Source organism: Arachis stenosperma, chromosome 9 (genome assembly GCF_014773155.1).
Source record: "Arachis stenosperma cultivar V10309 chromosome 9, arast.V10309.gnm1.PFL2, whole genome shotgun sequence".
NCBI lineage: Eukaryota > Viridiplantae > Streptophyta > Magnoliopsida > Fabales > Fabaceae > Arachis > Arachis stenosperma.
The window spans coordinates 5,764,772-5,789,385 of NC_080385.1; the positions used below are offsets into that span (position 1 = coordinate 5,764,772).

The 24,614-nt window shown below is 31.6% G+C and overlaps 2 protein-coding genes across 7 annotated transcripts; both read right to left on the bottom strand.

The window, feature by feature from the left end:
• Positions 1-16,696: 16,696 nt before the first annotated feature.
• Positions 16,697-19,477, bottom strand: LOC130947948 (putative F-box/FBD/LRR-repeat protein At4g00315). Of its 5 annotated transcripts, none has more exons than XM_057876661.1 (4): positions 19,413-19,477; positions 17,864-19,111; positions 17,547-17,741; positions 16,697-17,009 (listed from the first exon to the last, which is right to left on the bottom strand). In XM_057876661.1, the coding sequence occupies exons 2-4, from the start codon at positions 19,073-19,075 to the stop codon at positions 16,803-16,805; spliced, it is 1,614 nt and encodes a 537-aa protein (XP_057732644.1). In that variant the 5' UTR covers positions 19,076-19,111; positions 19,413-19,477; the 3' UTR covers positions 16,697-16,802. The 5 variants fall into 5 exon arrangements, with proteins under 5 accessions (XP_057732644.1, XP_057732643.1, XP_057732647.1 ...); XM_057876660.1 differs by having other exon boundaries at positions 17,864-19,077; positions 19,413-19,476; XM_057876664.1 differs by having other exon boundaries at positions 17,864-18,291; positions 19,413-19,454.
• Positions 19,478-21,541: 2,064 nt separating this feature from the next.
• Positions 21,542-23,385, bottom strand: LOC130951501 (uncharacterized). Of its 2 annotated transcripts, XM_057880161.1 has the most exons (4): positions 22,971-23,385; positions 22,473-22,856; positions 22,184-22,378; positions 21,542-22,023 (listed from the first exon to the last, which is right to left on the bottom strand). In XM_057880161.1, the coding sequence occupies exons 2-4, from the start codon at positions 22,788-22,790 to the stop codon at positions 21,817-21,819; spliced, it is 720 nt and encodes a 239-aa protein (XP_057736144.1). In that variant the 5' UTR covers positions 22,791-22,856; positions 22,971-23,385; the 3' UTR covers positions 21,542-21,816. The 2 variants fall into 2 exon arrangements, with proteins under 2 accessions (XP_057736144.1, XP_057736143.1); XM_057880160.1 differs by having other exon boundaries at positions 22,473-23,385.
• Between the last annotated feature and the right edge of the window lie 1,229 nt (positions 23,386-24,614).

Here is a 24,614-nt window from a genome sequence, read left to right on the forward strand (position 1 = left end):
TTTTAAAGAGAGATCATTGACAGAGAGACTAATCAGTGTCACAAAATTTAAATATCAAGGGTTGAAAAAAAATGTTTTATATTCAGAAACCTTGTAGTTCTTAAAAAAATTATGAGGAATGAATTGGATATTTACTCAGAGATATATAAAACGACAGTTGAACTAGGTTTGATGGCAACTAGATCAGTGTAGTTGGCCCATAGGCCATAATCATCCCTTCAAATACCATGATATAAATAAGAATAGCAAATGAGGTTGTATATGCTTGGTTTAATGTGGTAGGTTTTGCGAACTTCATGGTTTTGGTATATATAAGTGTGGCTGCTGTTTATGTGGAAGGCATTATTAGCAGCTTGTGTTTATGAGGAAGATGTACTATAAGTTATGAATTATGATACAATGGCAAAAAAAAAAAAATGGAAAAAGAATAGCAAATGCAATTAATTTAATTTGAATTTTCCTACCACTTACAGAGGGTAAACTTTCATCCCTATAGCAAATGCAATCAATTTAATTTGAAATTTCCTACCATTTATAGACGTTCACAAACATTTTTATAACCTTTTAAATTCAGAAATTATTTGAACAAAATTGTAAAAAAAGTAAATTGAAAATTTTCTTTTTTTTTTTAACATAAGAGCTCAACACGAGAAAGTGGAGCAACAAACGAACCGATACAACGACATGAAAAGTAGAAATAATGCTTTCTTAACGTCATCTCCGGCATAGCCATCAACAACAAAAAAGGATCTAGATTATTCCATTCTCTAACACTATTTAATGATTTCTGAAATACCTCCTCTGCACTCCCTTCCTTATTATTAAAAATCCGTCCGTTTCTCTCTAACCAAATGTTCCAAATAACTAAACAAAAGCATATAAGCCATTTGTGACACTCTACCTTCTTGTTAGCAGCAACATATGTTCAACTCTCGAAGTGTTCTTTTAGGGTGCCCGGAATTGTCCACAATCTCCTTAATTCAGACAGCCATTGACACCACACCTGCCAAGTAAACTCACAACCTAGGAACAAGTGATGAATAAATTCCACTTCTTTTGAAAATTCTCTTATACGATACTCTTTGTCTTTTGAAACCTTCATCGACATTTTTTTTTTATTATTGGACTAATAAGAGAAGGATCCCGCTAGGGAGCCAATGAGATAGTTATACAATATATACAATGAACAATTTATTTACCCCAATTAAAGCTTAAATTAAAAATGGACCTATTTTTTTTTAACTTACTATCACAACCCTTTAGTTTCACTTTAATCCTAACCATCTAATTCTAATTTCAAATTTTACCCAATACCTTCTTTGTGAATCGACGGCAACCCTCTCAACCCCACCGTCACCACCTCCGATAACCATCTCAACCCTTTAGTTATACAACTGATCCCGCACCTTCCTCAGCGCCTTGCACCCGCCGATTGCTCACCCTTCTGCGCGAGCATCTTCGGTCACCGACAGCAGCAAGGACGGTCCTCCCGGATGTTCTCCGTTGCGATACACGGGTGCAGTTCGCCGGCGGGCCTCAGCGTCAGCTGGGTTGCGCCTCGCACGAGGCTGGGTCGCTGCTCGACTCGGCACCAGTACCGGGACCCCTGTGTGTGCACCCGGCGGCCTCCATCCTCCGTCCAAGCCCCTTACGTCAACGTCGTTGTTGTTGCGACCCACGAGCACCTTGCGTTGTCGGGAATGTACGGGAGGTTAGTGGGTAGATTTCTTAATGCGATTATAACTATTTGTGTTGCTGCTAGTTGTACATGCAATGAATCTGCCAAGCTGTTTGATTTTTCATAAGGAAGAACTTCATTGTTGCAATTTCAAGGGACTGGAACATGTAGAATAAGTTGTTGTTGTATTTGTTTGCTGTTGATTTTATGTTGGCGCGCAAAGTTATTCAAAAGTTTGGTTTAAAAAGTGTAGTATTGTTTGTTCGCTTTGTAGACCTTTACATGTAACCTAACGTAAATTAGTTGACCATTGTTGTTTACATGACACTATTCGAATGGTTATTTTAGCATGTTCTTGGATGGTTGGTGTATATTATAAGGACTGATATTTTGTGTTACAAAGTTTTAGCATGTTTGAAGCCTGTGTCATTTGACACGTTTCTAGGTTATAAATAACTAAGCTGGCTCAGGATTCGGTGGTCCCATAACCTTTGTCCCATTAGAAAACATGTTTTTAGAATTTTTTTAACAATTACTACATAATTCTTGAACTAATTTTAATTACAAATTAACCCCATATATTTTATTTAATTATAGAAACTGTTTTTTATTTTATAAATTATTTTATTAATTATCTATTATATTTATTAACAATCAAATACAAAAACAACAACCAATTATATCCTCCATTGATCCTAATAAAGCTTTTGGCCATTCCAATCGATTAAAATATTAAATTTGATCTCGTGACATTCGTCCATGGCTTCCAAACCGTGTTTCCTTGAAATTCAATCGATTGGTTTATCAAAACAATCGATTGAATGATAACTCAATCGATTGGATTACAGTGTATCACAAAACAATCAATTGAAAGTTGTAAGGTAGAATAATTTTCGCTTAAACCAATCGATTGTTTATACTTTCCAATCGAATGAATGCCTCAAAACAATCGATTGTTTTTGTTACTCAATCGATTGAATTCACGAAAACAACATAGATTTGCCAAATACAATCGATTGGAAAGTGATGACATTGAAGTTTTAGCCAAATTCAATCGATTGGTAATGTAATCCAATCGATTGGAAGGTGATGAAGTTGAATTTTTTGCCAACTTCAATCGATTGGTAATGCTATCCAATCGATTGAAATGTGTCATGCGCCTATTTCAATCTTGTTATCCTTTTAGAAATTATCTTATTATTCATCTATCTTATCTTTAAAATTGTATCTTCAATTTTTGCTGTTTTATTTTGATGTAGATAAACTAATCTTATCTTTTCCTTAATATTAACATTATAAATTGGTGAATAATCCATCACTAATTATTCAATCCCACCATTAAAATCGTGTATCATTTTCTTTGATTATAAAAAATTTAATTATTTTTCTTTGGAACATCTATCTACTCAATATCCAATTTTTTTTAATTTTTTATCCGTCTATTTAATATCCACTATTTCTTCATCGCTAATCACCGTTGCAGCAATCAGCAAAGGTCCAATCAAGTTTTTCATTGTAGTGTTCAAAAAATAAATCATCGTTTTGATTACAAAATCGAGGTCGGTGAATAAAATCTCTAATTTTGCAATTATTCGTTTCGATACTTTATTCGTGAAATTGATTGTGTAAAAAAAATATTTTTTTTATCTTTTATTGATTCATAGAAATTGAGAAATAATAAAAAGTAAATAGATGTTATTATTTTTTATTATTAATTAATTAGCTAGCAATCAGGGACGGATCTAGAGGGGGCGAGTAGTGGCCCGGACACCCCAAAATTTTAAGAAACTATACTTATCTATAACAATTTATATTAGGAATACAAAGGGTTAGGTGTCGATTATTTTTTTTCTATTTTACCCCTATTTTACCCCATGACAGAATGATGTAACTGCTCGTTAAGATATTCTTATTGGATGTAAATTATTGTTACAAATATTTTTATTAAAATATGTTTTGAAGGAATAAAAGTAGAATAGTTCAATAAGGATTAATTTAAAAAAAAAATAAATTTACACTAATAATTTTTCTCTTCAAATTATTAACGTACTTTTCTAATATACTCTAAGTACCTACACAATATATAATATCAATTAGCGTTCAAATTTAAGTTCCAATATTGTTATTAACGAAAGAGGTTTATTAATTTTTAAAAAAATTTACATACAATAAGTTTTGTATCAATATATCATGATTCATTTTAAAAATAATATTTATTCATCTAAGTTATAGGGTGTCTTGAAAAATCATATTTAAATAATTTTTTTTATTTTTTAACTATTTTATATTTTTAGATTAAAAGCTTTGTATTTTTTTTATTCAAACTTTATTTTTATATTTTATTTTAATTGTCTTATTCAAAACTATTAATATGGATTTTTATTTTGTAGGATAAATAAAAAGATGAGATTTTTTTAATAAATTAAATTATTGAAAAATTTACTTATTATAAAAGAAGTTAGGTATATTTTTTTATTATAAGAATACATATAATTCACTTTTGAATGTAATCACGATAAATATAAATTTATTCAATTTTTTAAAATTTACATTAATCATTAAAATTATAACATAATGAACCTGTACAAATTTAATTATAACATAATGAATGTAGCATTACCAATTGGAAAAAAATTCAACTTCATCACCTTCCAATCGATTGGATTACATTACCAATCGATTGAATTTGGCTAAAACTTCAATGTCATCACTTTTCAATCGATTGTATTTAGCAAATCCATGTTGTTTTCGTGAATTCAATCAATTGAGTAACAAAAACAATCGATTGTCATTCGATTGGAAAGTATAAACAATCGATTGGTTTAAGTGAAAACCATTCTACTTTACAACTTTCAATCGATTGTTTTGATAAACCAATCGATTGAATTTCAAGGAAACACGATTTGGAAGCCATGGACGAACGTCACGAGATCAAATTTAATATTTTAATCGATTGGAATGGCCAAAAGCTTTATTAAAATCAATGGAGGATATAATTGGTTGTTGTTTTTGTATTTGATTGTTAATAAATATAATAGATAATTAATAAAATAATAATTTATAAAATAAAAAACAGTTTCTATAATTAAATAAAATATATGAGATTAATTTGTAATTAAAATTAGTTCAAGAACTATGTAACAATTGTTAAAAAAACTCTAAAAACATGTTTTCTAATGGGACCATTAAATGATCCAAAGGTTCTAGGACTACCGAATCTTGAGCCCAGATTGGAGTAGGGGCATGTTGTTGTTGATTTAGGCGTTGGAAGAGATTAGAGATGAAAAAAATAAGTGGATAGATAGAACGTGTTTATGAGGTTAAGTCCTTTCCAATATTTTTTAACCGTAAATGCAGACCAAAAAGTAGAATAACAATCCCTTGCATTATGATCTGAAAAAGGCATTCCTTTTTCAAATAAAAAAAATTATGCAACAAAAAGAGTAAGTTAAGTTGAGGAAGATATGGTAACTTTTCAAAAACGAATATTTAAAAGAAAAGGTTGCTAAGTCTATCTTTAATTACTTAATACTTTAAATTAGTAACTATTTTTTTTGTTATATTAATATTAAGTAATATCTATTGAGGCAGCACTTTAATGGCTTCAGAAGTTAGATGATGTATTCAGTTTTAAGTTCTCTTTGAATAGTTTTAAGTTCTACTAATATTTTGTTGACTTTTGCAGAACTGTTACATGTGTTTCGTGAGCATTTTGGATATGTAGTTAATTGTAGGACTTTCTCAGATTTGATCTAATTATGTTAGCAAACTAATAAGAACCAAGAGTAAACCTAAATCAACTTGTCTTCATTGACATTTCATGGATTTGGAAAGCACTAAGAATGCACGTAAAAAACCAAAGCGGATGGAATAATGATGAGATGGAACATTTGGGTTGAAATACCATTATGATTTTTTAACTTGCTTTAATGACTCTGTAGCTCATTATTTAATGTGAAATAGTTCATGTCAATTTACAGAGAGAGAAAAAGATATATACGATAAGTTTGACCACACTTATTAGAATAAAGAACAGAATAATGAATATATAGGTAATCTTTGATTTTTGCTGTTATCTAAATTTGGTGATTTATGGAAGGACTTAAAGCCAAGATCTATTTAACTGATTTCACCTCCAGGGATTCACCCTCGACTTAAGGCTAAGATCAAAGGTGTACTTGTAATAATAATAATGAGAGTAAATGACCATTAAATCTAAAAAAAAAAAAGTTGACTTTGACTAATTAATTAAAAAAAAAATATTAACTAGGTCCTTTCAAATAATAAACTGATAGATATATATGTTTTTTTATAAGTGAATAGTGCAAAATAAAATTGAATTATCCATGTATTTTGATATTTACAGTGGTGTATATTTTATTATTATTACATGAGTATGAAAATAATATAATTTTGGATAGTAAAATATTTATTATTTTTTAAATTTTCATATATCTTTTATTAAGTGCTCTCTATTTATTACAATCCTATTAAAATAAGTGAAGTTTCGATTCAAAAATTATTATCTACATAACTATCTTTTATAAATAGACATATCAGAGAAATTAACCGTATATATAAGTATCACCGTTAAATTTTAGTTGATAAATTAATAGAAGGACATCATATGTCCACCATTTGCCATTTTAAAGTAGGGCTATACATGGGTTGGGTGAAGCCGGATTTGTTTTGACCTGGACCCGATACTAAATAATGACTAGGTCTATTTTTGATACTCTTACCTGATCTTAGACCTGATAAAATCACATCAAATTAGTTTAGGTTTGGTCAAATCCTTATTTTGGAAGACTAAATTGATACGTTTTTTTTAAATTAATTAGTTCGAAGTCAAAATCTCTAAAGATCAAATTGTCACTTTACTCTAATAATAATAATTAATTTGTTTATTTTGTATCTATAATTTATTTTTATTATTTTATATTTTAATAAAAAAATTATGTGCTAATTTTTTTTCAATTCTCGTTATATATAGAAAAAGTATATGATAAAAAAATTGAAAAGACATGACCATGTTGATAGTGCTACAGCTTACGACTGTGTGTACCATTTTGATTTGAGTAAAGATCCACTCCGGTCTTTGTTCATTTTTATGAAGAATGAAGCGATTTTTGTCTAAAAAAAAGACATTTTGATTTCCAACCTTTTTATTTTAGGACAATACGATCCTTCTATTAAAAAAATTATTAAATAATAACAAAAATTAATTTTTTTGGGATTTTATTTGCATTTTGTGGGGGTTTTAAACTTCCACAAAAATCTTTTCAATAATAGAACCAACTACTACCACTACTACCATTATCTTTTTCATCCTTATTATTATCACTCCTACCTATATTATTTTTATTGTGTAACCATACTTTATCATCATCATTATCTTCTCTACTGTCATCATTACCAATACCAATATTATCAACATTAAAGTTCTCTTCTTTTATTTCTTATTCGATGTTTTTTTTTCTTTAAAAATTATTGTATTACGATTATTTTTTTTGCGGCATTATTTTCATCAATGGTTTTTCTTCACTTAATCACCACCATTGGTAAAGGAATTTTTCAAAATAAACTTATTAATAGTTTGTGGATGTTTAAAACTCCCCACAAAATATAAATAAAATCCCCACAAAACTAATTTTTATTATTATTTAATGAATTTTTTAACAGAGAGATCGTATTGTCCCAAAATAAAAAGGTTGAGAATCGAAGTGTCCCTTATTTTGGACAGGAATCGCTTTGTCCTTCGTAAAAATGGACAAGGACTGAATTGAGTGTTTAATCTTTTGATTTTTGAGTCGTTAACTTGTTATTATACACTGTACCAGTGCAGCGATTCGTGCGTTGCACGAACATGAGATGTACATTGGACATGTGTTGTATTGAAAGATGAAGTTTATACAATGGTACTTAGTTATTTTTAATGCAGGCAATGCTAGAGAAAAAAAATAATCAGAATTTAGTTTATTTAGTATTTATTAATTGTTATAGAAAAGTTATGACTATTTTTTGTTTATTTTCTTTAATTATCAAACATTTTTATTTTAATATACCCAACATCGGATAGCTGACAAAAATTTAATAATTATGCAACTGGTTTTATTATTTATTACTTTTTAGATTGAAAATGTCATGATCAGATAGTCCTTGGCGGTAGCAATTGAAATGGATAGCATATTACCATATGTAACTGATGATCATCTAAGATTCTCGAATACTTCCTTATAAACAACATTTATTGTTGTCGTGGTAGACCTACTTGCGTTATTATGCACCAAAACCCTTAGTTCCTTCTTGTTGTTGACCCTGGACAACACAACATATAATTGTCAATGTGTAAATATTGGTTTCAGCAAGTACAAACTGACAGTAGTTAATGTTTGTTCTTGTAATTTGTTTATCGTCATGGCAAATGAAACTGTGAGCAAAAATTGTCTTCGTTAGAATCTAAAAGATAGAGTCTGGTTGTTATGAATCATGTTCATACGTGGTATTAGAACTACTTGACCGGTCTTGTCTCCTGTTAGCGTCATGCACTCAATTATGTGATTACCCAATCTTCGTACCTGCAACCTTGTTCAATTACATAAGCCGTTGGACTGATCGATGTTGCGTAATAGCATAACCAGTACACCAATTCTTTCAGTGTGAGGTGGTGTTGTGACAATTCAGAGCAATTAAGTGCATCGAGGACGTCTGGTGTTAACGTGTCTAACTCAGACTCCATTATTTCCCTCATCAATGCACAACGTATCTGAGCTAAGATAAGTTTTCTCCTTACCACATAGTTGCTGCATAATGTATGTGTTTACCTTCTTCACCACTTCCAAGTTCCAACATTGGGGCGGGGCTAGGATGGACCTGTCTTTGAAAAATGTTTTGTTGTCAATGTTAGTCAACATGTCAAGGTACACAAAGCTAATTAATTTATGAAAAGCATCTGTTGCATCATCAATTAGTATGTCATCTGGAATTTCCACTTCAGACTCCCGGAGTCTCCTAGCAACCCATCTCCAAGTTGTAGTAGCCGCTCTGCAAACTTTCTGATATCATTTATATCTGAATCACAACTCCAATAGTAAAGCGCATGTTTTTTGTGAGCGTGAGAACATTACAATACTGTCACAAATAAGATGAGTTTATGGATGCATGAGTAAGGAATTGAGCTGGGTGTAAATATGGTTGGGATTAATTGGAGAAAAAAAATTGCATTATAACCACCACAGTTAACAGGTTGATTGGGCAATTCGACATTTTGACCATCATTGGAGACACATAGAATGTCGTGGAACTTAATTGGCGATACTGAGTGATCGAATTTATAAATTTTTTCTCATCCTCCATAGGAGGCACCTCATTGAGATCAATATTCAGAGGCTCAGCCATATAATGACACTTATATGCTTTTGAGAAGTACTCTACCTTGGTACTGAGTTACACTTAAGAGTTTGTCGCTAGCCAATGAGTTGTTGCATGCACAAGGTGGGATTCGAACCCTCGACACTTACTTAATAGACTAATGAGCTAATCACTAGACCAACCCAACTTGGTTTGTGATCCTTCACTTTAATAACATAAAAAAACTCCATCGAAAAGGTATCTCGGCTTTAATGTTCCTTCAATGTGAAGGCGGTAGAGATGAACCAGATTAGGAAACCCGTCTACAATATAAGTAGTATTATACCCCCTTAATGAGCTTAAGATGATTCCAATTATAATCCATTATCTGCATGCATGGTGTGTGTTAAATTTTCTTTGTATTTCCTAAAGAATAGGCTTGGAATACCATGCATGATCTGTTAAACATAAATGCCAAAGATACAACATATTAATATAGCTGAAAGATGGTAAAAGATCTACATGTATGTACATATTTATTGAAAAATGAAATACACCAGATTAAGACATAAATGAACCAAAGCAAGTCATTGAATGAAGGTTCTGATCAGTGCATACCACAAATGGGTCAATAGGGAGGTAAAACACATGACCTTGTTGATCAATGTCATGCACTCCATCACCAAGTTGCATTGTAGTTACTAAAAAAAAGGCTAAGTTGGAGTAACAACAGCATATTTTGAGGTGGTGCATGCACATACAAATCTTATATGAATGGAATCCTAACACATATGCCGCATGCACAAAATAAGTGCCATTAGTGAACTAATATAAGAAGAGGTTTCTAAAAACTTATGGCATTTGACATTTTTAGTCGTGCCATACTGCTATGTAATGCAGGAGTCCTCCTTCATATTTTTGAGGTGTTTTAGAGTTAAAGGACTGCTTTTTGTATTTTTTGAAAGGGAAATGAAAAGTTGCAACAAATAATAACCCAATATATAATCCTTTTGAATCTAATTAATATCACGATTAATTGCATGTATTATTTCTTCATGACTAATATCTAGTGCTGTAATAATATTTTTAAATATGATAGCAACACAATAGACACCTATTAAGTTTACTTAGTAGTAAAAAACATGGGAACATTGATTTAATATGCAGAACATATTGTGTAGAGGACACAATTCATAGACAAAACAAACGGAAGCTAAATGAAAATACTAGAGAACAATTAAACATGCTTCAATGAAAGACACCAATATGGGTGAATGGTTCATTTCTGGACGACCTTGACATACATAATGGCTCATCAGAGGATGAGACAGTGAATCTCAAAAGGGTACCATCTCTAAATCCAAGCATTTTTGTAAGTCTCTTTCACCCTCTTGTCAAGTATAACTGCAAGGGTGAGTGGAGTTGTTGTCAGTAGTGTAGGGTTACGTATCTTTGTCAGGAAAACATGACTTTAAGTACGGAATATATTTGTATCAGATAATAATACTATAAATTTATTAATTCAAAGTCCACTCTATAACAAAAGATGTGCTTTTCTTCCAATAGTTTAATGAAATTGGTTTAATTATTGTTGCTGCCATATATACTTGTAGAAATACTTATTTCAACATGGTAAAATTAATAACACATACAAATGGCTCTAATTTACCATTATAACAATAAAACGATTGCAAACAATAGTAGTAAAAGATGCGAATCTCGTGAATACGCTAGAAAGGGCCACTTTGTTATTGAATTAAAATTTAAAATCAACAAAGGCAAACGTGTATCATTGATGCCATATAAGCTTAACTTACAAACAAAGCATAGCAAATTAAAAGATTTTAATTAGGCAAAAGAAGGATCACAGATACACAAATTATTGCAATAAAGGTCTATCAAGAGAAAAACAAAGAAACTGGTTACAGACCGACATCTAAGACACAACAGAGCCTACGCTCGTACTCTTAGAGATGGCCAACTTAGTAAGCATGAACTAATCATGCGGAGCCTTGGACAAAGTAGCATTGTCACCTTCTGCAACCTTCCTACATTTGGATGAGGATGAATTGGTAGAGTCTGGATAAACTTCAATCAGTTTCAATCAGTCTGCAACCTTTTTCCGATCATAAACCCAGAGACTTGCAAATTTTCTGATCAAATTAACCGGAATTGGTTTCTTTTGTTTATGCATATCTCTCTGCGCAGCATTAGAGTGATTCAGGTTGTTGGTTTCTTTTTGACCCTCTACTCGCCTATCGAATTGGTCTGCCCTTAGCCATGCTCCCCATTCCGCTTCTTCCTCACCTCCTTACGCCATATTTGTAAGATTTTTTGAGCAATCCTCTCGTATTTGAGTTGAAGGTCAATAATTTTGTTGTTGTTTCTTGAGATTCTCATCTTTCTCCTTAAGGGTTTTGTGATGTGTAGGAAGACTTGAATTTTTAAAATCCTCTCCTCCTTTCCTTTCATAGAGAATACAGCAACAACCATCACCTCTTCCAGCGCCTCTCCTATCCTTCTTCCCAATTCTTTGGTTTTATATTACTCTGGTAAATCCCACAGTTGTGTCCATATAGGAATATGAGAGAATTTTGCATCATTGATCAATAAATCTTTCCTCCATCATTTTAGATTTAGATTATAATTCTTAAAGAAAAATTAGAATTTGTTACCTCCGTGATCTAAATCATGGAAGTCTTTTAGTTATCTCCATATTATGTTTAGAATAGCCTCTAATATACCTACACTAAATGATGTGTCTACTAGTAATCTTTTAATCAAATTTTTAGTACATAAATCCAATCTCTTTTTGATATCTTTATCAACAAAAGTTATAATCTGTTTCTTCTCTAATTTAATCTATCTTTTAACCGTTCCTTCGAGATAGTAGGAACTATCATTGTGAATATCATTAACATTCTAAAAATTTTGACTAATAAAATAAAAATTTTTTGCAAATTCTAGCAGAATTTAAAAAGCCTAGCAGCAAGGCACCTATATAAACTTTCACTAATTAATATGATAACTATTAGAATAATGATTAGAAGAATTGAGATTTGATAATGGATGGGGTGCATGCCACGTGGAATTTCCACAATGGAAGAAATCTTCTTTTTAAGTATAGTTATAGGATAAGATTGCTTTGTCCTTCCTATGCTTTCTTTTCATAGAAAATAGTACGTATACATATAAAATTAGTTATTATATATTTATGTATAAATATATACTTAAATAAGAATAATATTAAAAATTATTAAAAATTATTATTTTTGGTTTTCAGTTAATCAATTTAATTTTTTTAGTATAATTTTTTAGTCTAACAATCCATCAATATTATTTTATACTAGGAGTGTATATGATCCGACTCGGTCCGAAGACTCGATCCGGTCCTAAACATTTTAGGGGCTAATTTAGTGTAATTTCATCGGGTCTAGGGTCGGGTAAGGGTCTCAAAAAATAGACTCGGTCATTATTTTGGGTCGGATCCGGATCATAGCTCGAGTCACCCGAACTCGGCTCGATGGCCCGATCATCATACACAATCAATATTTTGTGTTATTAGTGATGGATGATGACTATTCTTATGTGGAATTTAAATATTGTAAACCTTAATATTTTATTTTATTAGTCATTATAAGATTATAAATTAATATTTTATGTTTAAAATGCATAAGACTTTAGACTAATGCATAATATTGTGTTATTTGTATTGATTTAAATATTTGGTGTTATTAAACAATATTAGTATTGATTATGGTTATGCTTTAATTTTAGAGAAGGGTTAGTTTTTGTTATATTTTTTTAAGTGAATTTTACTATATGAATTGTGAAATAATGGTTGGAGATTAGGTGATTTTTACATGCTAAAGACCCGGCTTTCACCCGGTTTTTACCCGATTTTCACTCGGCCTGAAGGTGCGTAGGTTTCATCGGGTCTAGGATCGAGTTAGGGTCTAAAACTTAAGCCCGGTCTATATTTCGAGTCGAGTCTGGGTTAAGCCAAATCCGGTGTGGCCCGACCTATGTACACCCCTATCTCATACTTTTAAATATTAATGGCTAATTGATAGTCAAAAATAATAAATTATAATAATTTTCTAACATTTTTATTTAATATATATTTTATATAAATAATTAATTTAATTTCTAATTTTTTATATATATTTAATATAATTATTTTTTTTATTAAATGTTTTGATTTAACGTATATTCAACCATCTTACACTAATAAGAGGATTGAGTTCTTCATCAAAAAACTCTCTAATTGAATATTCTCTTAATCCAATAATAAAAAAAATGTCGATGAAGGTTTTAAAATACAAGGAATCTCGTATACGAGAATTTTTAATTTACTTTTTTTACAATTTTGTTCAAATAATTTTTGAATTTGAAAGGTTATAAAAATATTTCTGAACGTTTGCTCTCTACCTAGGAAGTTTCAAATTAAATTGATTGCATTTGCTATAGGGATGAAAGTTTATCCTCTACAAGTGGTAGGAAAATTCAAATTAAATTAATTGCATTTGCTACTCTTTTTCCATTTTTTTTTGCCATTGTATCATAACTTATAGTACATCTTCCTCATAAACACAAGCTGCTAATAATGCCTTCCACATAAACAGCAGCCACACTTATACCAAAACCATGAAGTTCGCAAAACCTACAACATTAAACCAAGCATATACAACCTCATTTGCTATTCTTATTTATATCATGGTATTTGAGAGGATGATTATGGCCTAGTTCAACTGTCTTTTTATATATTTTTGGATGAATATCCAATTTGGACCTGATAATTTTTTTCAAGGACTACGAGATTCTAGAACAGGTTATGGCCTATATATATAAAAATTGCTATTGGTCTAGTTGCCATTAAAGCTAGTTTCAACTGTCTTTTAATATATTTTTGAGTGAATATCTAATCCATTTTTGATAAATTTTTTTTAAAAGATTACGAGATTTTTAAAAAAATTTTTTTTTTTTTTGCTTTTGATATTTAAATTTTGTGAGATTGATTAATTTTTCTATCAATGATCTCTTTTCAAAATATATTTATGTAACACATTAATTACTAATATATCTTTTATTTAATTTTTATAAGTAAAAATAATTTAAAAATCACTAATATTTTTTAGTTTTATCTAATAAATTTAGTTAATGTATTTAAAAAAGATAATAAAAATTAAAAATAAAAACTAAACGGCCTTGACAATTATCATTAAAAGATAACGAGATTCTAATAAAAAAATTTGGGGTAAATACCCTTTCCGGCCCCTGAATATTTTAAATTGGGACATGTCGCACCTTTATCATTCAGAAACCTCAACCAGGTCCTCAACCATCAATATTAGTGGACGTATCGACTCCTGTGACCGGTTGCCAATAGGTTGTCTGGATGACGTGTCAGGTGGAGGCTGAGTTGTCAAATATAGGTGCCACGTGTCACTAGAAGTTGTTACAGGGACTAAAACCCCCTCCCTGCAACTGAAACGACGTCATATGTGCTGGGGTAAGGTGTTCATATGTGCTGTTGAGGAGGGTTTGGGACGAGAGAACGTTATAGAAGGTGGATGGTTGCGGCGCGGTCGGATTCGGAGCCGGTTGTGAGTTGAAGCTCGGAGAGGTGAAAGAGTTCTTCGAGATTGTTGGGAAGTAGAAGCGGTGGTGGAGTTGGTGGTGGTTGTTGTGGCAGAGGAGTAGTGGTGGTGGTGGTGGTGGAGGATGTTGTCGGGAGAGAGAACCTCCATTAGGTGAAGCTTTGGGAGGTTGTGGAGGAAGAAGAAGAGGTGGATGACTCGCATGAGTTGCGAAGGTTGTGAGGCAGTGGTAGTGAGTTGAAGCTCGGAGAGGTGAAAGAGTTCTTCAAGATTGTTGGGAAGTAGAAGCGGTGGTGGCGTTGGTGGTGGTTGTTGTGGCGGAGGAATAGTGGTGGTGGTGGTGGAAGGTGTTGTCGAGGGAGAGAACCTCCATTGGGTGAAGATTTGGGAGTTTGTGGAGGAAGAAGAAGAGGTAGAGGACTCGCATGAGTTGCGAAGGTTATGAGGCGGTGGTAGTGAGTTGAAGCTCGGAGAGGTGAAAGAGTTCTTCAAGATTGTTGGGAAGTGGAAGCGGTGGTGGCGTTGGTGGTGGTTGTTGTAGCGGAGGAGTAATGGTGGTGGTGGTGGAAGGTGTTGTCGGGAGAGAGAACCTCCATTGGGTGAAGCTTTGGGAGGTTGTGGAGGAAGAAGAAGAGGTGGAGGACTCGCATGAGTTGCGAAGGTTGTGAGGCGGTGGTAGTGAGTTGAAGCTCAAAGAGGTGAAAGAGTTCTTCAAGATTGTTGGGAAGTAGAAGCGGTGGTGGCGTTGGTGGTGGTTGTTGTGGCGGAGGAGTAATGGTGGTGGTGGTGGAAGGTGTTGTCGGGAGAGAGAACCTCCATTGGGTGAAGCTTTGGGAGGTTGTGGAGGAAGAAGAAGAGGTGGAGGACTCGCATGAGTTGCGAAGGTTGTGAGGCGGTTGTAGTGGTGACGGTGGTGGCGGTGGCGGTGGTGGAGGAGTGCTGGGGAGGGGTGGTGAGTGGAGGGTGTTGCCGGTGGGGCTAAGAACAATTTGGGCAGGGAGGGGATTTTTAGTCCCTACAACAACTTCTAGTGACATGTGGCACCTGCATTTGACAACTCAGCCTCCACCTGACACGTCATCCAAGCAACCTGTTGGCAACCGGTCACAGGGGTCGATACGTCCACTAATGTTGATGGTTGAGGACCTGGTTGAGGTTTCTGGATGATAAAGGTGCGACATGTCTCAATTTAAAATGCTCAGAAGTCGGAAAGAGTATTTACCCAAAAATTTGTTAATCCAAATTAGCTTTTAATAGATAAATCAACAGTTTAACATATCATATACAGAAAAAAAATAGTGACAGAATGATTAACCAATCTTATAAAAATAAAAATCAAAGAACGAAAAAAGTATTTTTTTTTAGAGAACCTCATTGTCGGAAGTCGTTTAAAATTTTTTCTTTATAAAATTTTTTCTCTATATTTTTCCTTTTCAAATTAATTTTCCCTTTTTCTCATCGTGCATACTGCATAGTAACAAATAGAATCATTAAATTTTATTGAAAAAATATAAATTTTAAAAATAAAAAGTTTGGTATAAAATTTGACAAAACAAAATTTTAAGATAAATAGAAACTAAATATAAATATTGTTGGTGTAAAATTCACTCTTTAGGTAAATGTTTAGAGATAGTAAAATGATAAAAATTTTGAATGACTTTAATTAGTTGTATTTCCTTAAAAAGAATACCGAACCAAGTTGTTGCGAAATTTTATAAAAATCTATATAAAAAAAACCATCCGAATAGTATTTTATTTTTAATTAAGAATAAATGGATGAAATATCATATTGTTTCCAAAATTTATAAAATTTTAGACAAACAATTTATAGCGTTAGATGGATAAAACTCACAACCAACAAGGGATAAAATATTAATAGAAAAAGTCTAGGGGGCCAACAACTTTTGTGTTTTGTGGCCAATATTTAACCATCAAAAGAAAAGTAAGTGATCTCTCATCATTAAATATAATCTCACACAATTAAAAATACTATTGATAGCCAATTGATGGTTACAAAATACAAAAATTGCTGTTTCCTAGCACTCCTCAATATTAATTGGTGTAAGTATAAAAACTTGAAAAAAAATACTCAATACGATACCCAAATCTTGTTTAGTGGTAACATCAAAATTGTAAATCTAATTAGGAATGTGTACCAGTTGATAACAAGAATATTACAATTCTAAGCTAAAACTAACAGATTTCCGGTCATTAGTTGACAATAATATTGAATTTACCGCGGTCTTAAAGTCAACCTTCTCGTCATCGTTGAATGAGTATGTGAGCTTGACAATCTTCAAGTCATGCCACCAACACTTTGTATCACCAAAATGGTCAAACCACTCCTGCATTTTTCTGCCCATCAGCAACTCATAGACAAACTGTTGTGTTCCCAAAACAACAAATATAGTTAGTTAGAGACACTGCACACCATTTATATATATTGTTAACTGATAATCAATAGTGTGGTTCTGAAAACTACATCAAATTAGTTGGTTTAACCAATTAATCAAAAATTGGTCACTTGATCAATCTGATTCAGATAAGAAAATCAATTTAAAAAAATCAATAAAAAGGTCAAAAAACCATTAAATAAGTTGAATCAGTTCAAATTTTTACTGGAAAAAAACTTGTTAGAAGATATTTTTTAAAATAGATTTTTTTTAAATATATATATATATATATATATATATATATATATATATATATATTATACAAAATATATTATTATAATATCTAATTCAATTCTGATTAAACTTCAATTAAATATTTAAACATTCAGTTTTACCGATTCAATAATGAACGATCTAATTTTTCAGAACCTTGATTGATACAGGGTTGTGAGTGGTTCACGAAAATATTGTAAAAACATTAATGGCGAACCAATACTGATATGACAAAAAAACTAATAAGCATACCACAGTGAATGGTTTCATGCCATAATCATCCTGAAAGAAGAATGAAATAGTTTTTGGACAGCAACAAGAGAGCAACCAATTCATATAATGGAAATACAGATCCTCATCCTCATTTGGAGAAGAGTCCAATTCCAAGCATTTGATACTAGGAGGAATGGATGAAACTTGCTGTATACTCAGACAATTCTGTTCAATCTACATAAATCATGATGCATAAAAGCAAATAAATTAATAAATAAATAGAATTGGAACAGATATGCAAGCAAACACAATGAATGAATTAATCAAGTAACTAGCTAGCTAGTGAATCTACTTACCCCATCCATATGATAGACAGAGAGGGAAAGTGATGCCAAAACCTTTCGTGGTTTAATGTTTAGGATAAATTCCCTCAAGCTATAATAACCACGCCTAGAATCATGGGCAGGAGAAGCATCGAATACCAAATGATCAGAACTTGTTAGGAAAGATATAATAGCTCTGTCATCCCCGCAATAGTAAAATGATAATAAATTTGGAGCATCAATATTCACCTCCTTCAAGTCAGAGTTAACCTCCAAGATCATGAGTTGAGCACTCGAAATATTAATTCTCTCTAACATATTGCAAGAACACAATTCCAAATGCTCAAGGAAAGGGAAATTATGAAATAGATCAAGTAACCACTTCTCTGTAATACTGGAGTTCCTCAGCCGCAAACATCTCAATCTTGTGAAACTGTCTAAATTCAACCTGAGGGGAGCTTCTAAATTATAGAAAGGACCATATGCATAACATAAGTTCTCAAGATTTGGAGCATCAATATATACCTCTTTTATTCCTTGAATTTCAGCTTCCTTTAGCTTTTGTAGACCATGCAAGAATAATGATTCCACAAATTTTTCGTTTTCAAATGGATTCTTCTTTTTATATACTAAACAACAATATACAGTTAAATCTTCAAGCAGGGGACAGTGAGAAATGAGATGCTCAATAATTCCTTTATCTTCAACGAGTAGATCACGTAAACATAGTGTTCTCAGTGAAAATAACTTGATAGAATGATTGAAGAATGATTGGTTAAGTTTTATTTTTCCTTTCAACACCAACTTAGTAAGAGATTTAACTTCAAAGACACAACGTGGTAAGTCATATGGTGGAACACGATAGGTGTCAAAGTAGAAGAGGCAAAGCTCAAGTACTTCCACACGATTTTCGCTAACCATGTTCATCCAAAGATCAAAATGATGGGACATATACTTATTGTGTTCTCGCATCATGTCGAGCTTAAATACTTTTATTGTTAAGCTTTGCTCACGAAGCTTCAACAATCTTCTCGTGACATAGCCAATTAGTTTGTCTAGTTTGCTAATTATCTGAGGACTATAAGAACCAAAAATAATTCTGTCGCAAATGGATAATATGGGAAATGAATACCATGTATCTCTCCATTCATTTGACAAAACACTAGTCATAGCCGCATCTTTTTCTGGCAACCTTGCAAGAATGTCATGAAGTATAGGTTTTGGCAGAGCAGATATTCGGTCCATTTCTTCATAACATCATAAGCCGTTGAAAAAAGAGTTCTAAACGTCAATATAAATGATTTATCAGAGTAACGGAAGGATCTAATGTCTAAAAACCTCAAAAACAAACTCTTTTAAATCAACATGGCATCTGGTAGAAAATGGAAACTTTTATTTTAACCGAACCCTATGGAAACTTTTATGTAAAATTGCCATCCAGAATTTTCAGAAAATAAACAACATCAAAGACTTACGAGAAGCAAAATAAAACAGAAAAAAAAAAGGGGAAAAAGATCCACAAGCAGAATGAAAGAGAGATATCACAGATATGTTTGAAGTTCTACGAGGAAGATGCATTTACCGAAGAAACTTTGCCGCTTCGTTCAATCTCTCTACGACTCCTCTGTTGAGAAGTAACCGCAAGGGGTTAACAATACTAAATTATTCTTCAATTCGCTTTATATATAGTTGCTATCACTAATGACATAGGGCTTGTTTAAGTAAGTTTTTAAGAAAAAATAATTATTTTTTATAAAAAAATTTTAAAAAATAAAAATAATTTTATATTTAAATATCTATAAAAAAAAATTTTATATATCAATTATATTTTAATATAATAATATAAAATATTTTTTGTTTATTTATTATAAAAAAAATTAAAATTTTTTAAAAGAAATATAAATTATAATTTTTTAAAAAAAGTATTTTTTATTTTATTTTTAAAAATTTATCAAATATACTAAAAAATAAAAAAATATTTTCTTATAAAAATATATTTTTATTAAGGGATTTTTTATTTTTATAAATAAAATAAATATGATTTTTACCAAAATCCGTAATTTTAAAAAAATTTACCTTTTTAAATTTTTCTTTGTTAACTCGTTTACACCGTAAACGAGATAGCAGTGCTTGTATCTCGTTTACACGGTAAACGAGATAAGGCATGTCCGCGCCTATAAGTATAAGTCGTTTACAGCATTGTTTCGGGTCCCATTTTGACTTAGTCAACCTCTTTCTCCCCCTTTTAACCCTTTCCTACTCTATTTTTGACTGATACAGTCATGGCGCGCTAGGTGGAAAATGACGGGGACATCAACAGGCTGAACGAGACGTCACATTACGCCGAGGCGGCCGACTTCGAGGTTAATTGCGTTCTGTTCATTTAATCTAAGTATGTGGCCATTGTTAGGGTAGTCCTGTAGTGACAAGAACGTAATTAAATGGTTTTTAAAACTCTATTTGCTTGTGCAAAGTTGTTATGGCTTAATTATTGGTTTGGAACTCTGTTTTTGTTGTGCTAGGTTGTTAGTATTGATAGCGTTCTAATTAGGATTTTATTATTGGCATATGTGATGTAGAGATATGTGTAGGGTTTAAACATAAAAGTATGTTTTTAAGTAGAAGTAGCTGTAGTTTAGATAGAAATATTTGCTTAAAACAATTACTAAACAGAAAAAAGTAACATATTCATTAAAACAAAAATTTATAATCATCTCTTTATGAGGTTGAATTTCTTTTATAATTCTTCAAAGGCCTCGACTTCTACTGCCTCGGCGAGTGAGTCATACCCATTCTCCACCCGACGCCATCGTCCCGTATCTGGTTGAGGCCGAATTCGACGGCACGATGTTCCAATATCATAAATGTTTAGGCCTTAAGAAACTAACATTCCCATGTCAACATGGCAAACTATACAAGGATGACTTTTTCACAGTAAATTTTATAAGAAATCAAATATTTTCATGTTAAATGTGTGCAATTATACCTATTATGCAATGATAGAGAGGATAATTTATTATTTAGTTTTCAAAAAATATTGGAATAACTATCCTGAAATTTTGAAAAGAAAAACTTATAAAATAAATATATTAGTAAAATAATATAATAAAAATTAACTATCATTATTTATATTTTCATCATAAGACTTTATTATTTTAATTTAAAATAAATAAAATTTTATTTTTTCACTTTATACTTCATCACTTTGAAGAAATTTGTCACATGCAGTGTGGTTACATATGTATCTCTAGGGAGGGAGAAAAAAGAAAAAAAAGACACAAACACAAATAATCATAAAACAATCACCATAAAACTATCCAATTTGAAGAACATCTCTTAGATTAAATCATTAAAGTATACAACGACGAGAGTACGGACCCTCACTTCTCCGAAAGATAGCGAGAGTGGAATTGAAATTTATTTTACGGTTTTGAGGGTGAAAACGAGAACAAGAATTTTTGCTCATTAAAAACTTAAACCATTCTGATCTTAAATTTTGCAATTATCAAAATTCACCTTGAACCGTGCATCGAAATCCAAAGCTTAATAGCATAACTACTCAAGATTTAGAGAATCAATACATACTTCTAGTATTCTTTGAATTTTAACAAGTTACATTTTAGAAAAGAAAAATACTTATATGATAATATCTTCATATGAAGATGACATTATAAACTCTTAGATGGTTAATTAAATATATTTAGTCAAACATATCACATCATATAATGGGTCACAATACCATTGCTTGTATCATTCATTTTGCACTTTCACCTAGAACAACCACATTATTCCGCTTAAATTGAAATTCCAGAATTCAATTGATGGCAGAATCTAGAAAATTCTAATAAATGATATCCAAATATACTGTGTCACTAGTAGATTATGTTAAGCAAAAAGATTTAACTTAGTATATACATAAGCACTAAGATGAATGCATACGCACACACATCTAAGAAACTCAAATGGGGAATGCATGTCTGGCAAGATTACAACTCTAAGCCAAAAGTGATTAATTCCTCAACAGGGGATTCTGGCAATGCATCTAACATGGCTTTAAGATCTTCAACATTTTCATAAGTCCTTTCTAAATGTGTGACCTTCACAACCTTCAACCCATGCCAACAACACTGTTTGCTCCTTGAACGGAGATAGCACCCGCACTTCTTTCTATCCATCAGCATCTCATAGAAAAACTGTTATTTTTGTGAAATAATGAGTAAAGTTAGAGGCTCCATATAACATTTTATTTATCTTGATAAGTATTTGATATTATCAACACTCAACAAATGAAACTTGGACTTAAAGTTGTAAAGGGGAAAATTCAAGCTGAAAATTTTGGAGACAATGACATACCACAATGAATGCCTTCATGTTAAAATTAGATTGCAAGCAGAATGAAATAGTTTTCGGGAAGCAACTTGAAAGCAACCAATTCATAAGGGGAAAATAGCGAGCTTCCATATTCATAGGAAAACATAATTGAACATGTTTAATACATGGAGGAGGTGATGAAACTTGCAATACACCCACACCCAGGATTTCTCTAATCTGCATAATTCAGGGTACAAACAGACAAATAAATAAATAAATTTGGAAAATATGCAAGCAGAAGGAACCAATCAAGTAGAAAGGGCACACTTACCGAATATGGCTCGTGGATAAAAAGGGAAAGAGATGCCAAAACCTTTTGGGGTTTAATGTTTTGGACAAATTCCCTCAAGCTATAAACATGACGATGATTCATAATCACACCGTAATGAGCATTGAGTTCAAGTTGATTAGAAATTCTCAGAAAAGATATGACAGGGTTGCCTTTCCCGTCATACTCGCAGGATAATAAATTTGGAGCATCAATGTTGACCTCCTTCAAGTTAGAGCAATGTGATAAACTGAAGAACTTCAGTTCAGGACTTGGAATATTAATCCTTTCATGCTCAAACATAGAGCAATTATGCAACATCAAACTCTCAAGGAAAGGAATCCAATAAAACTGTTCAAGGAATCACTTGTTTGGGCTCCTCAAATTCTGCAAGTTCAACCATCTCAAATTTGTACAACTATCCAAATTCATCTTAAAAGGTGTATCCATATCAAGAGCACGATAATATAAGTTCTCAAGATTCGGAGCATCAATATATACCTCTTGTATTCCTCGGATATCAGCGCCCTTCAGCTTTTGTAGACCTTGCAAGTTGCAAGCTTAAATATTTCACTCAATAGGTCATAATCCTAGAATAGTGTGTATCCTCCACGTGAAGGGTTATATACATAACAAAAATGAAGAGTTAAATGCTCAATCAAAGGACAATGTGAAATGAAATGCTCGATAACCCTTTCATCTTCAAGAAGTACATGACTCAAAGACAATGTTCTCATTGAGAAAAACTTGAGCGAATGGTTTAAGAATGCAGGGTCAAGTCTAATCCCCTCTCTCAACACCAACTTAGTTAAATTCTTTGATTGCTAAGCCTTGGTCACGAAGCCTAGTTAATCTTTTACTGACATACTGAATGAACATGTCTAATTTGCCATGTAAATTAAAAAAATTGCGGCTGCAAAAAAGAGTTCTACATGTATCAGTATGGCATCTAGTAAAAAAAAGGGACTAAGAACTTTTCAGGGACGAGTTTTTTCATATTAAAGCTCAAACTTTTCAGCATGACCCAAAATGTTGTGAACCGAACCCTAATTAAAATTGCCATCCGGAATTTTCAGAAAATGAAAAACAAAAAACAAAGAAAGATCCACAAGCAGAATGAAAGAAAGATATGTTTGAAGTTCTACGAGGAAGATGCATTTACCGAAGAAACTTTGCCGCTTCGTTCAATCTCTCTCCGACTCCTCTCTTGAGAAGTAAACGCAAGGGGTTAAAATTTAAAAAGATTGCTCTTGAATACGCTTTATATATGGCTACTGTTTAGATCAGACTCGTCAAAATCAAAGTTTAATTTTATTAATTTTTATAAGTTTTTTCCAGATTTAAAATCTGACCAATTTAAAGTTTAACAAGCTCATAAATTTATTTAAAAAAAGCAATTATTCAAATCAGTTTTTAATAATTTTAAAATTGGATATTTTAGTTCTCAAGAAAAATTAATACACAGATTAATTCTTAAAATTTTATTTTGATAGACAAATCAGTCTCCAGTTTATTTTTCAGCAGAATAATTATCCAAATCAGTCTCCAAAGATTTTAAAAACGGACATTTTAGTTCCAAAAAAATTAATGTACAAATTAATCCCTCAATATTTTTTTCCGTTAGACAAAACAGTCCTCCGTCTAAAAAGAAAAGAAAATAAAATTATTATTATTATTGAGCAATGCTAGGGGGCCAGCAATTTTTGTGATTGTTAGCCATCAACTAGCCATCAATGATGATTTGATGGTGTGAGATTGGTGTGAGATTTCATCCAATGGCTCACCTTTCTCCACTGGTTACATGCGGGCTAAAATTCAATAAAACTGCTGGCCCTCTAGACTTTTCCTTATTTATTATTAATTGCACAATAATATTCTACTATATTTTTTTTGTACTTTTTGAACAAAAATAATAATAAATTTATTCATTATATTATTAGAGATTATTCTACAAAAAATTCAAGATTAAAATCATATTTTTGTATTTAATATAATCAAAAGATGTTCTATGTTAAAAAAAATATGTATTAAAAGAAAATATTTTAATTTAAATTTATATTAAATACATATTTTTTTTAATACAAACATATTTTTTAAAATAGAATATTTTTTATTATATTAAATACAAAAATATCAAATGGTTTT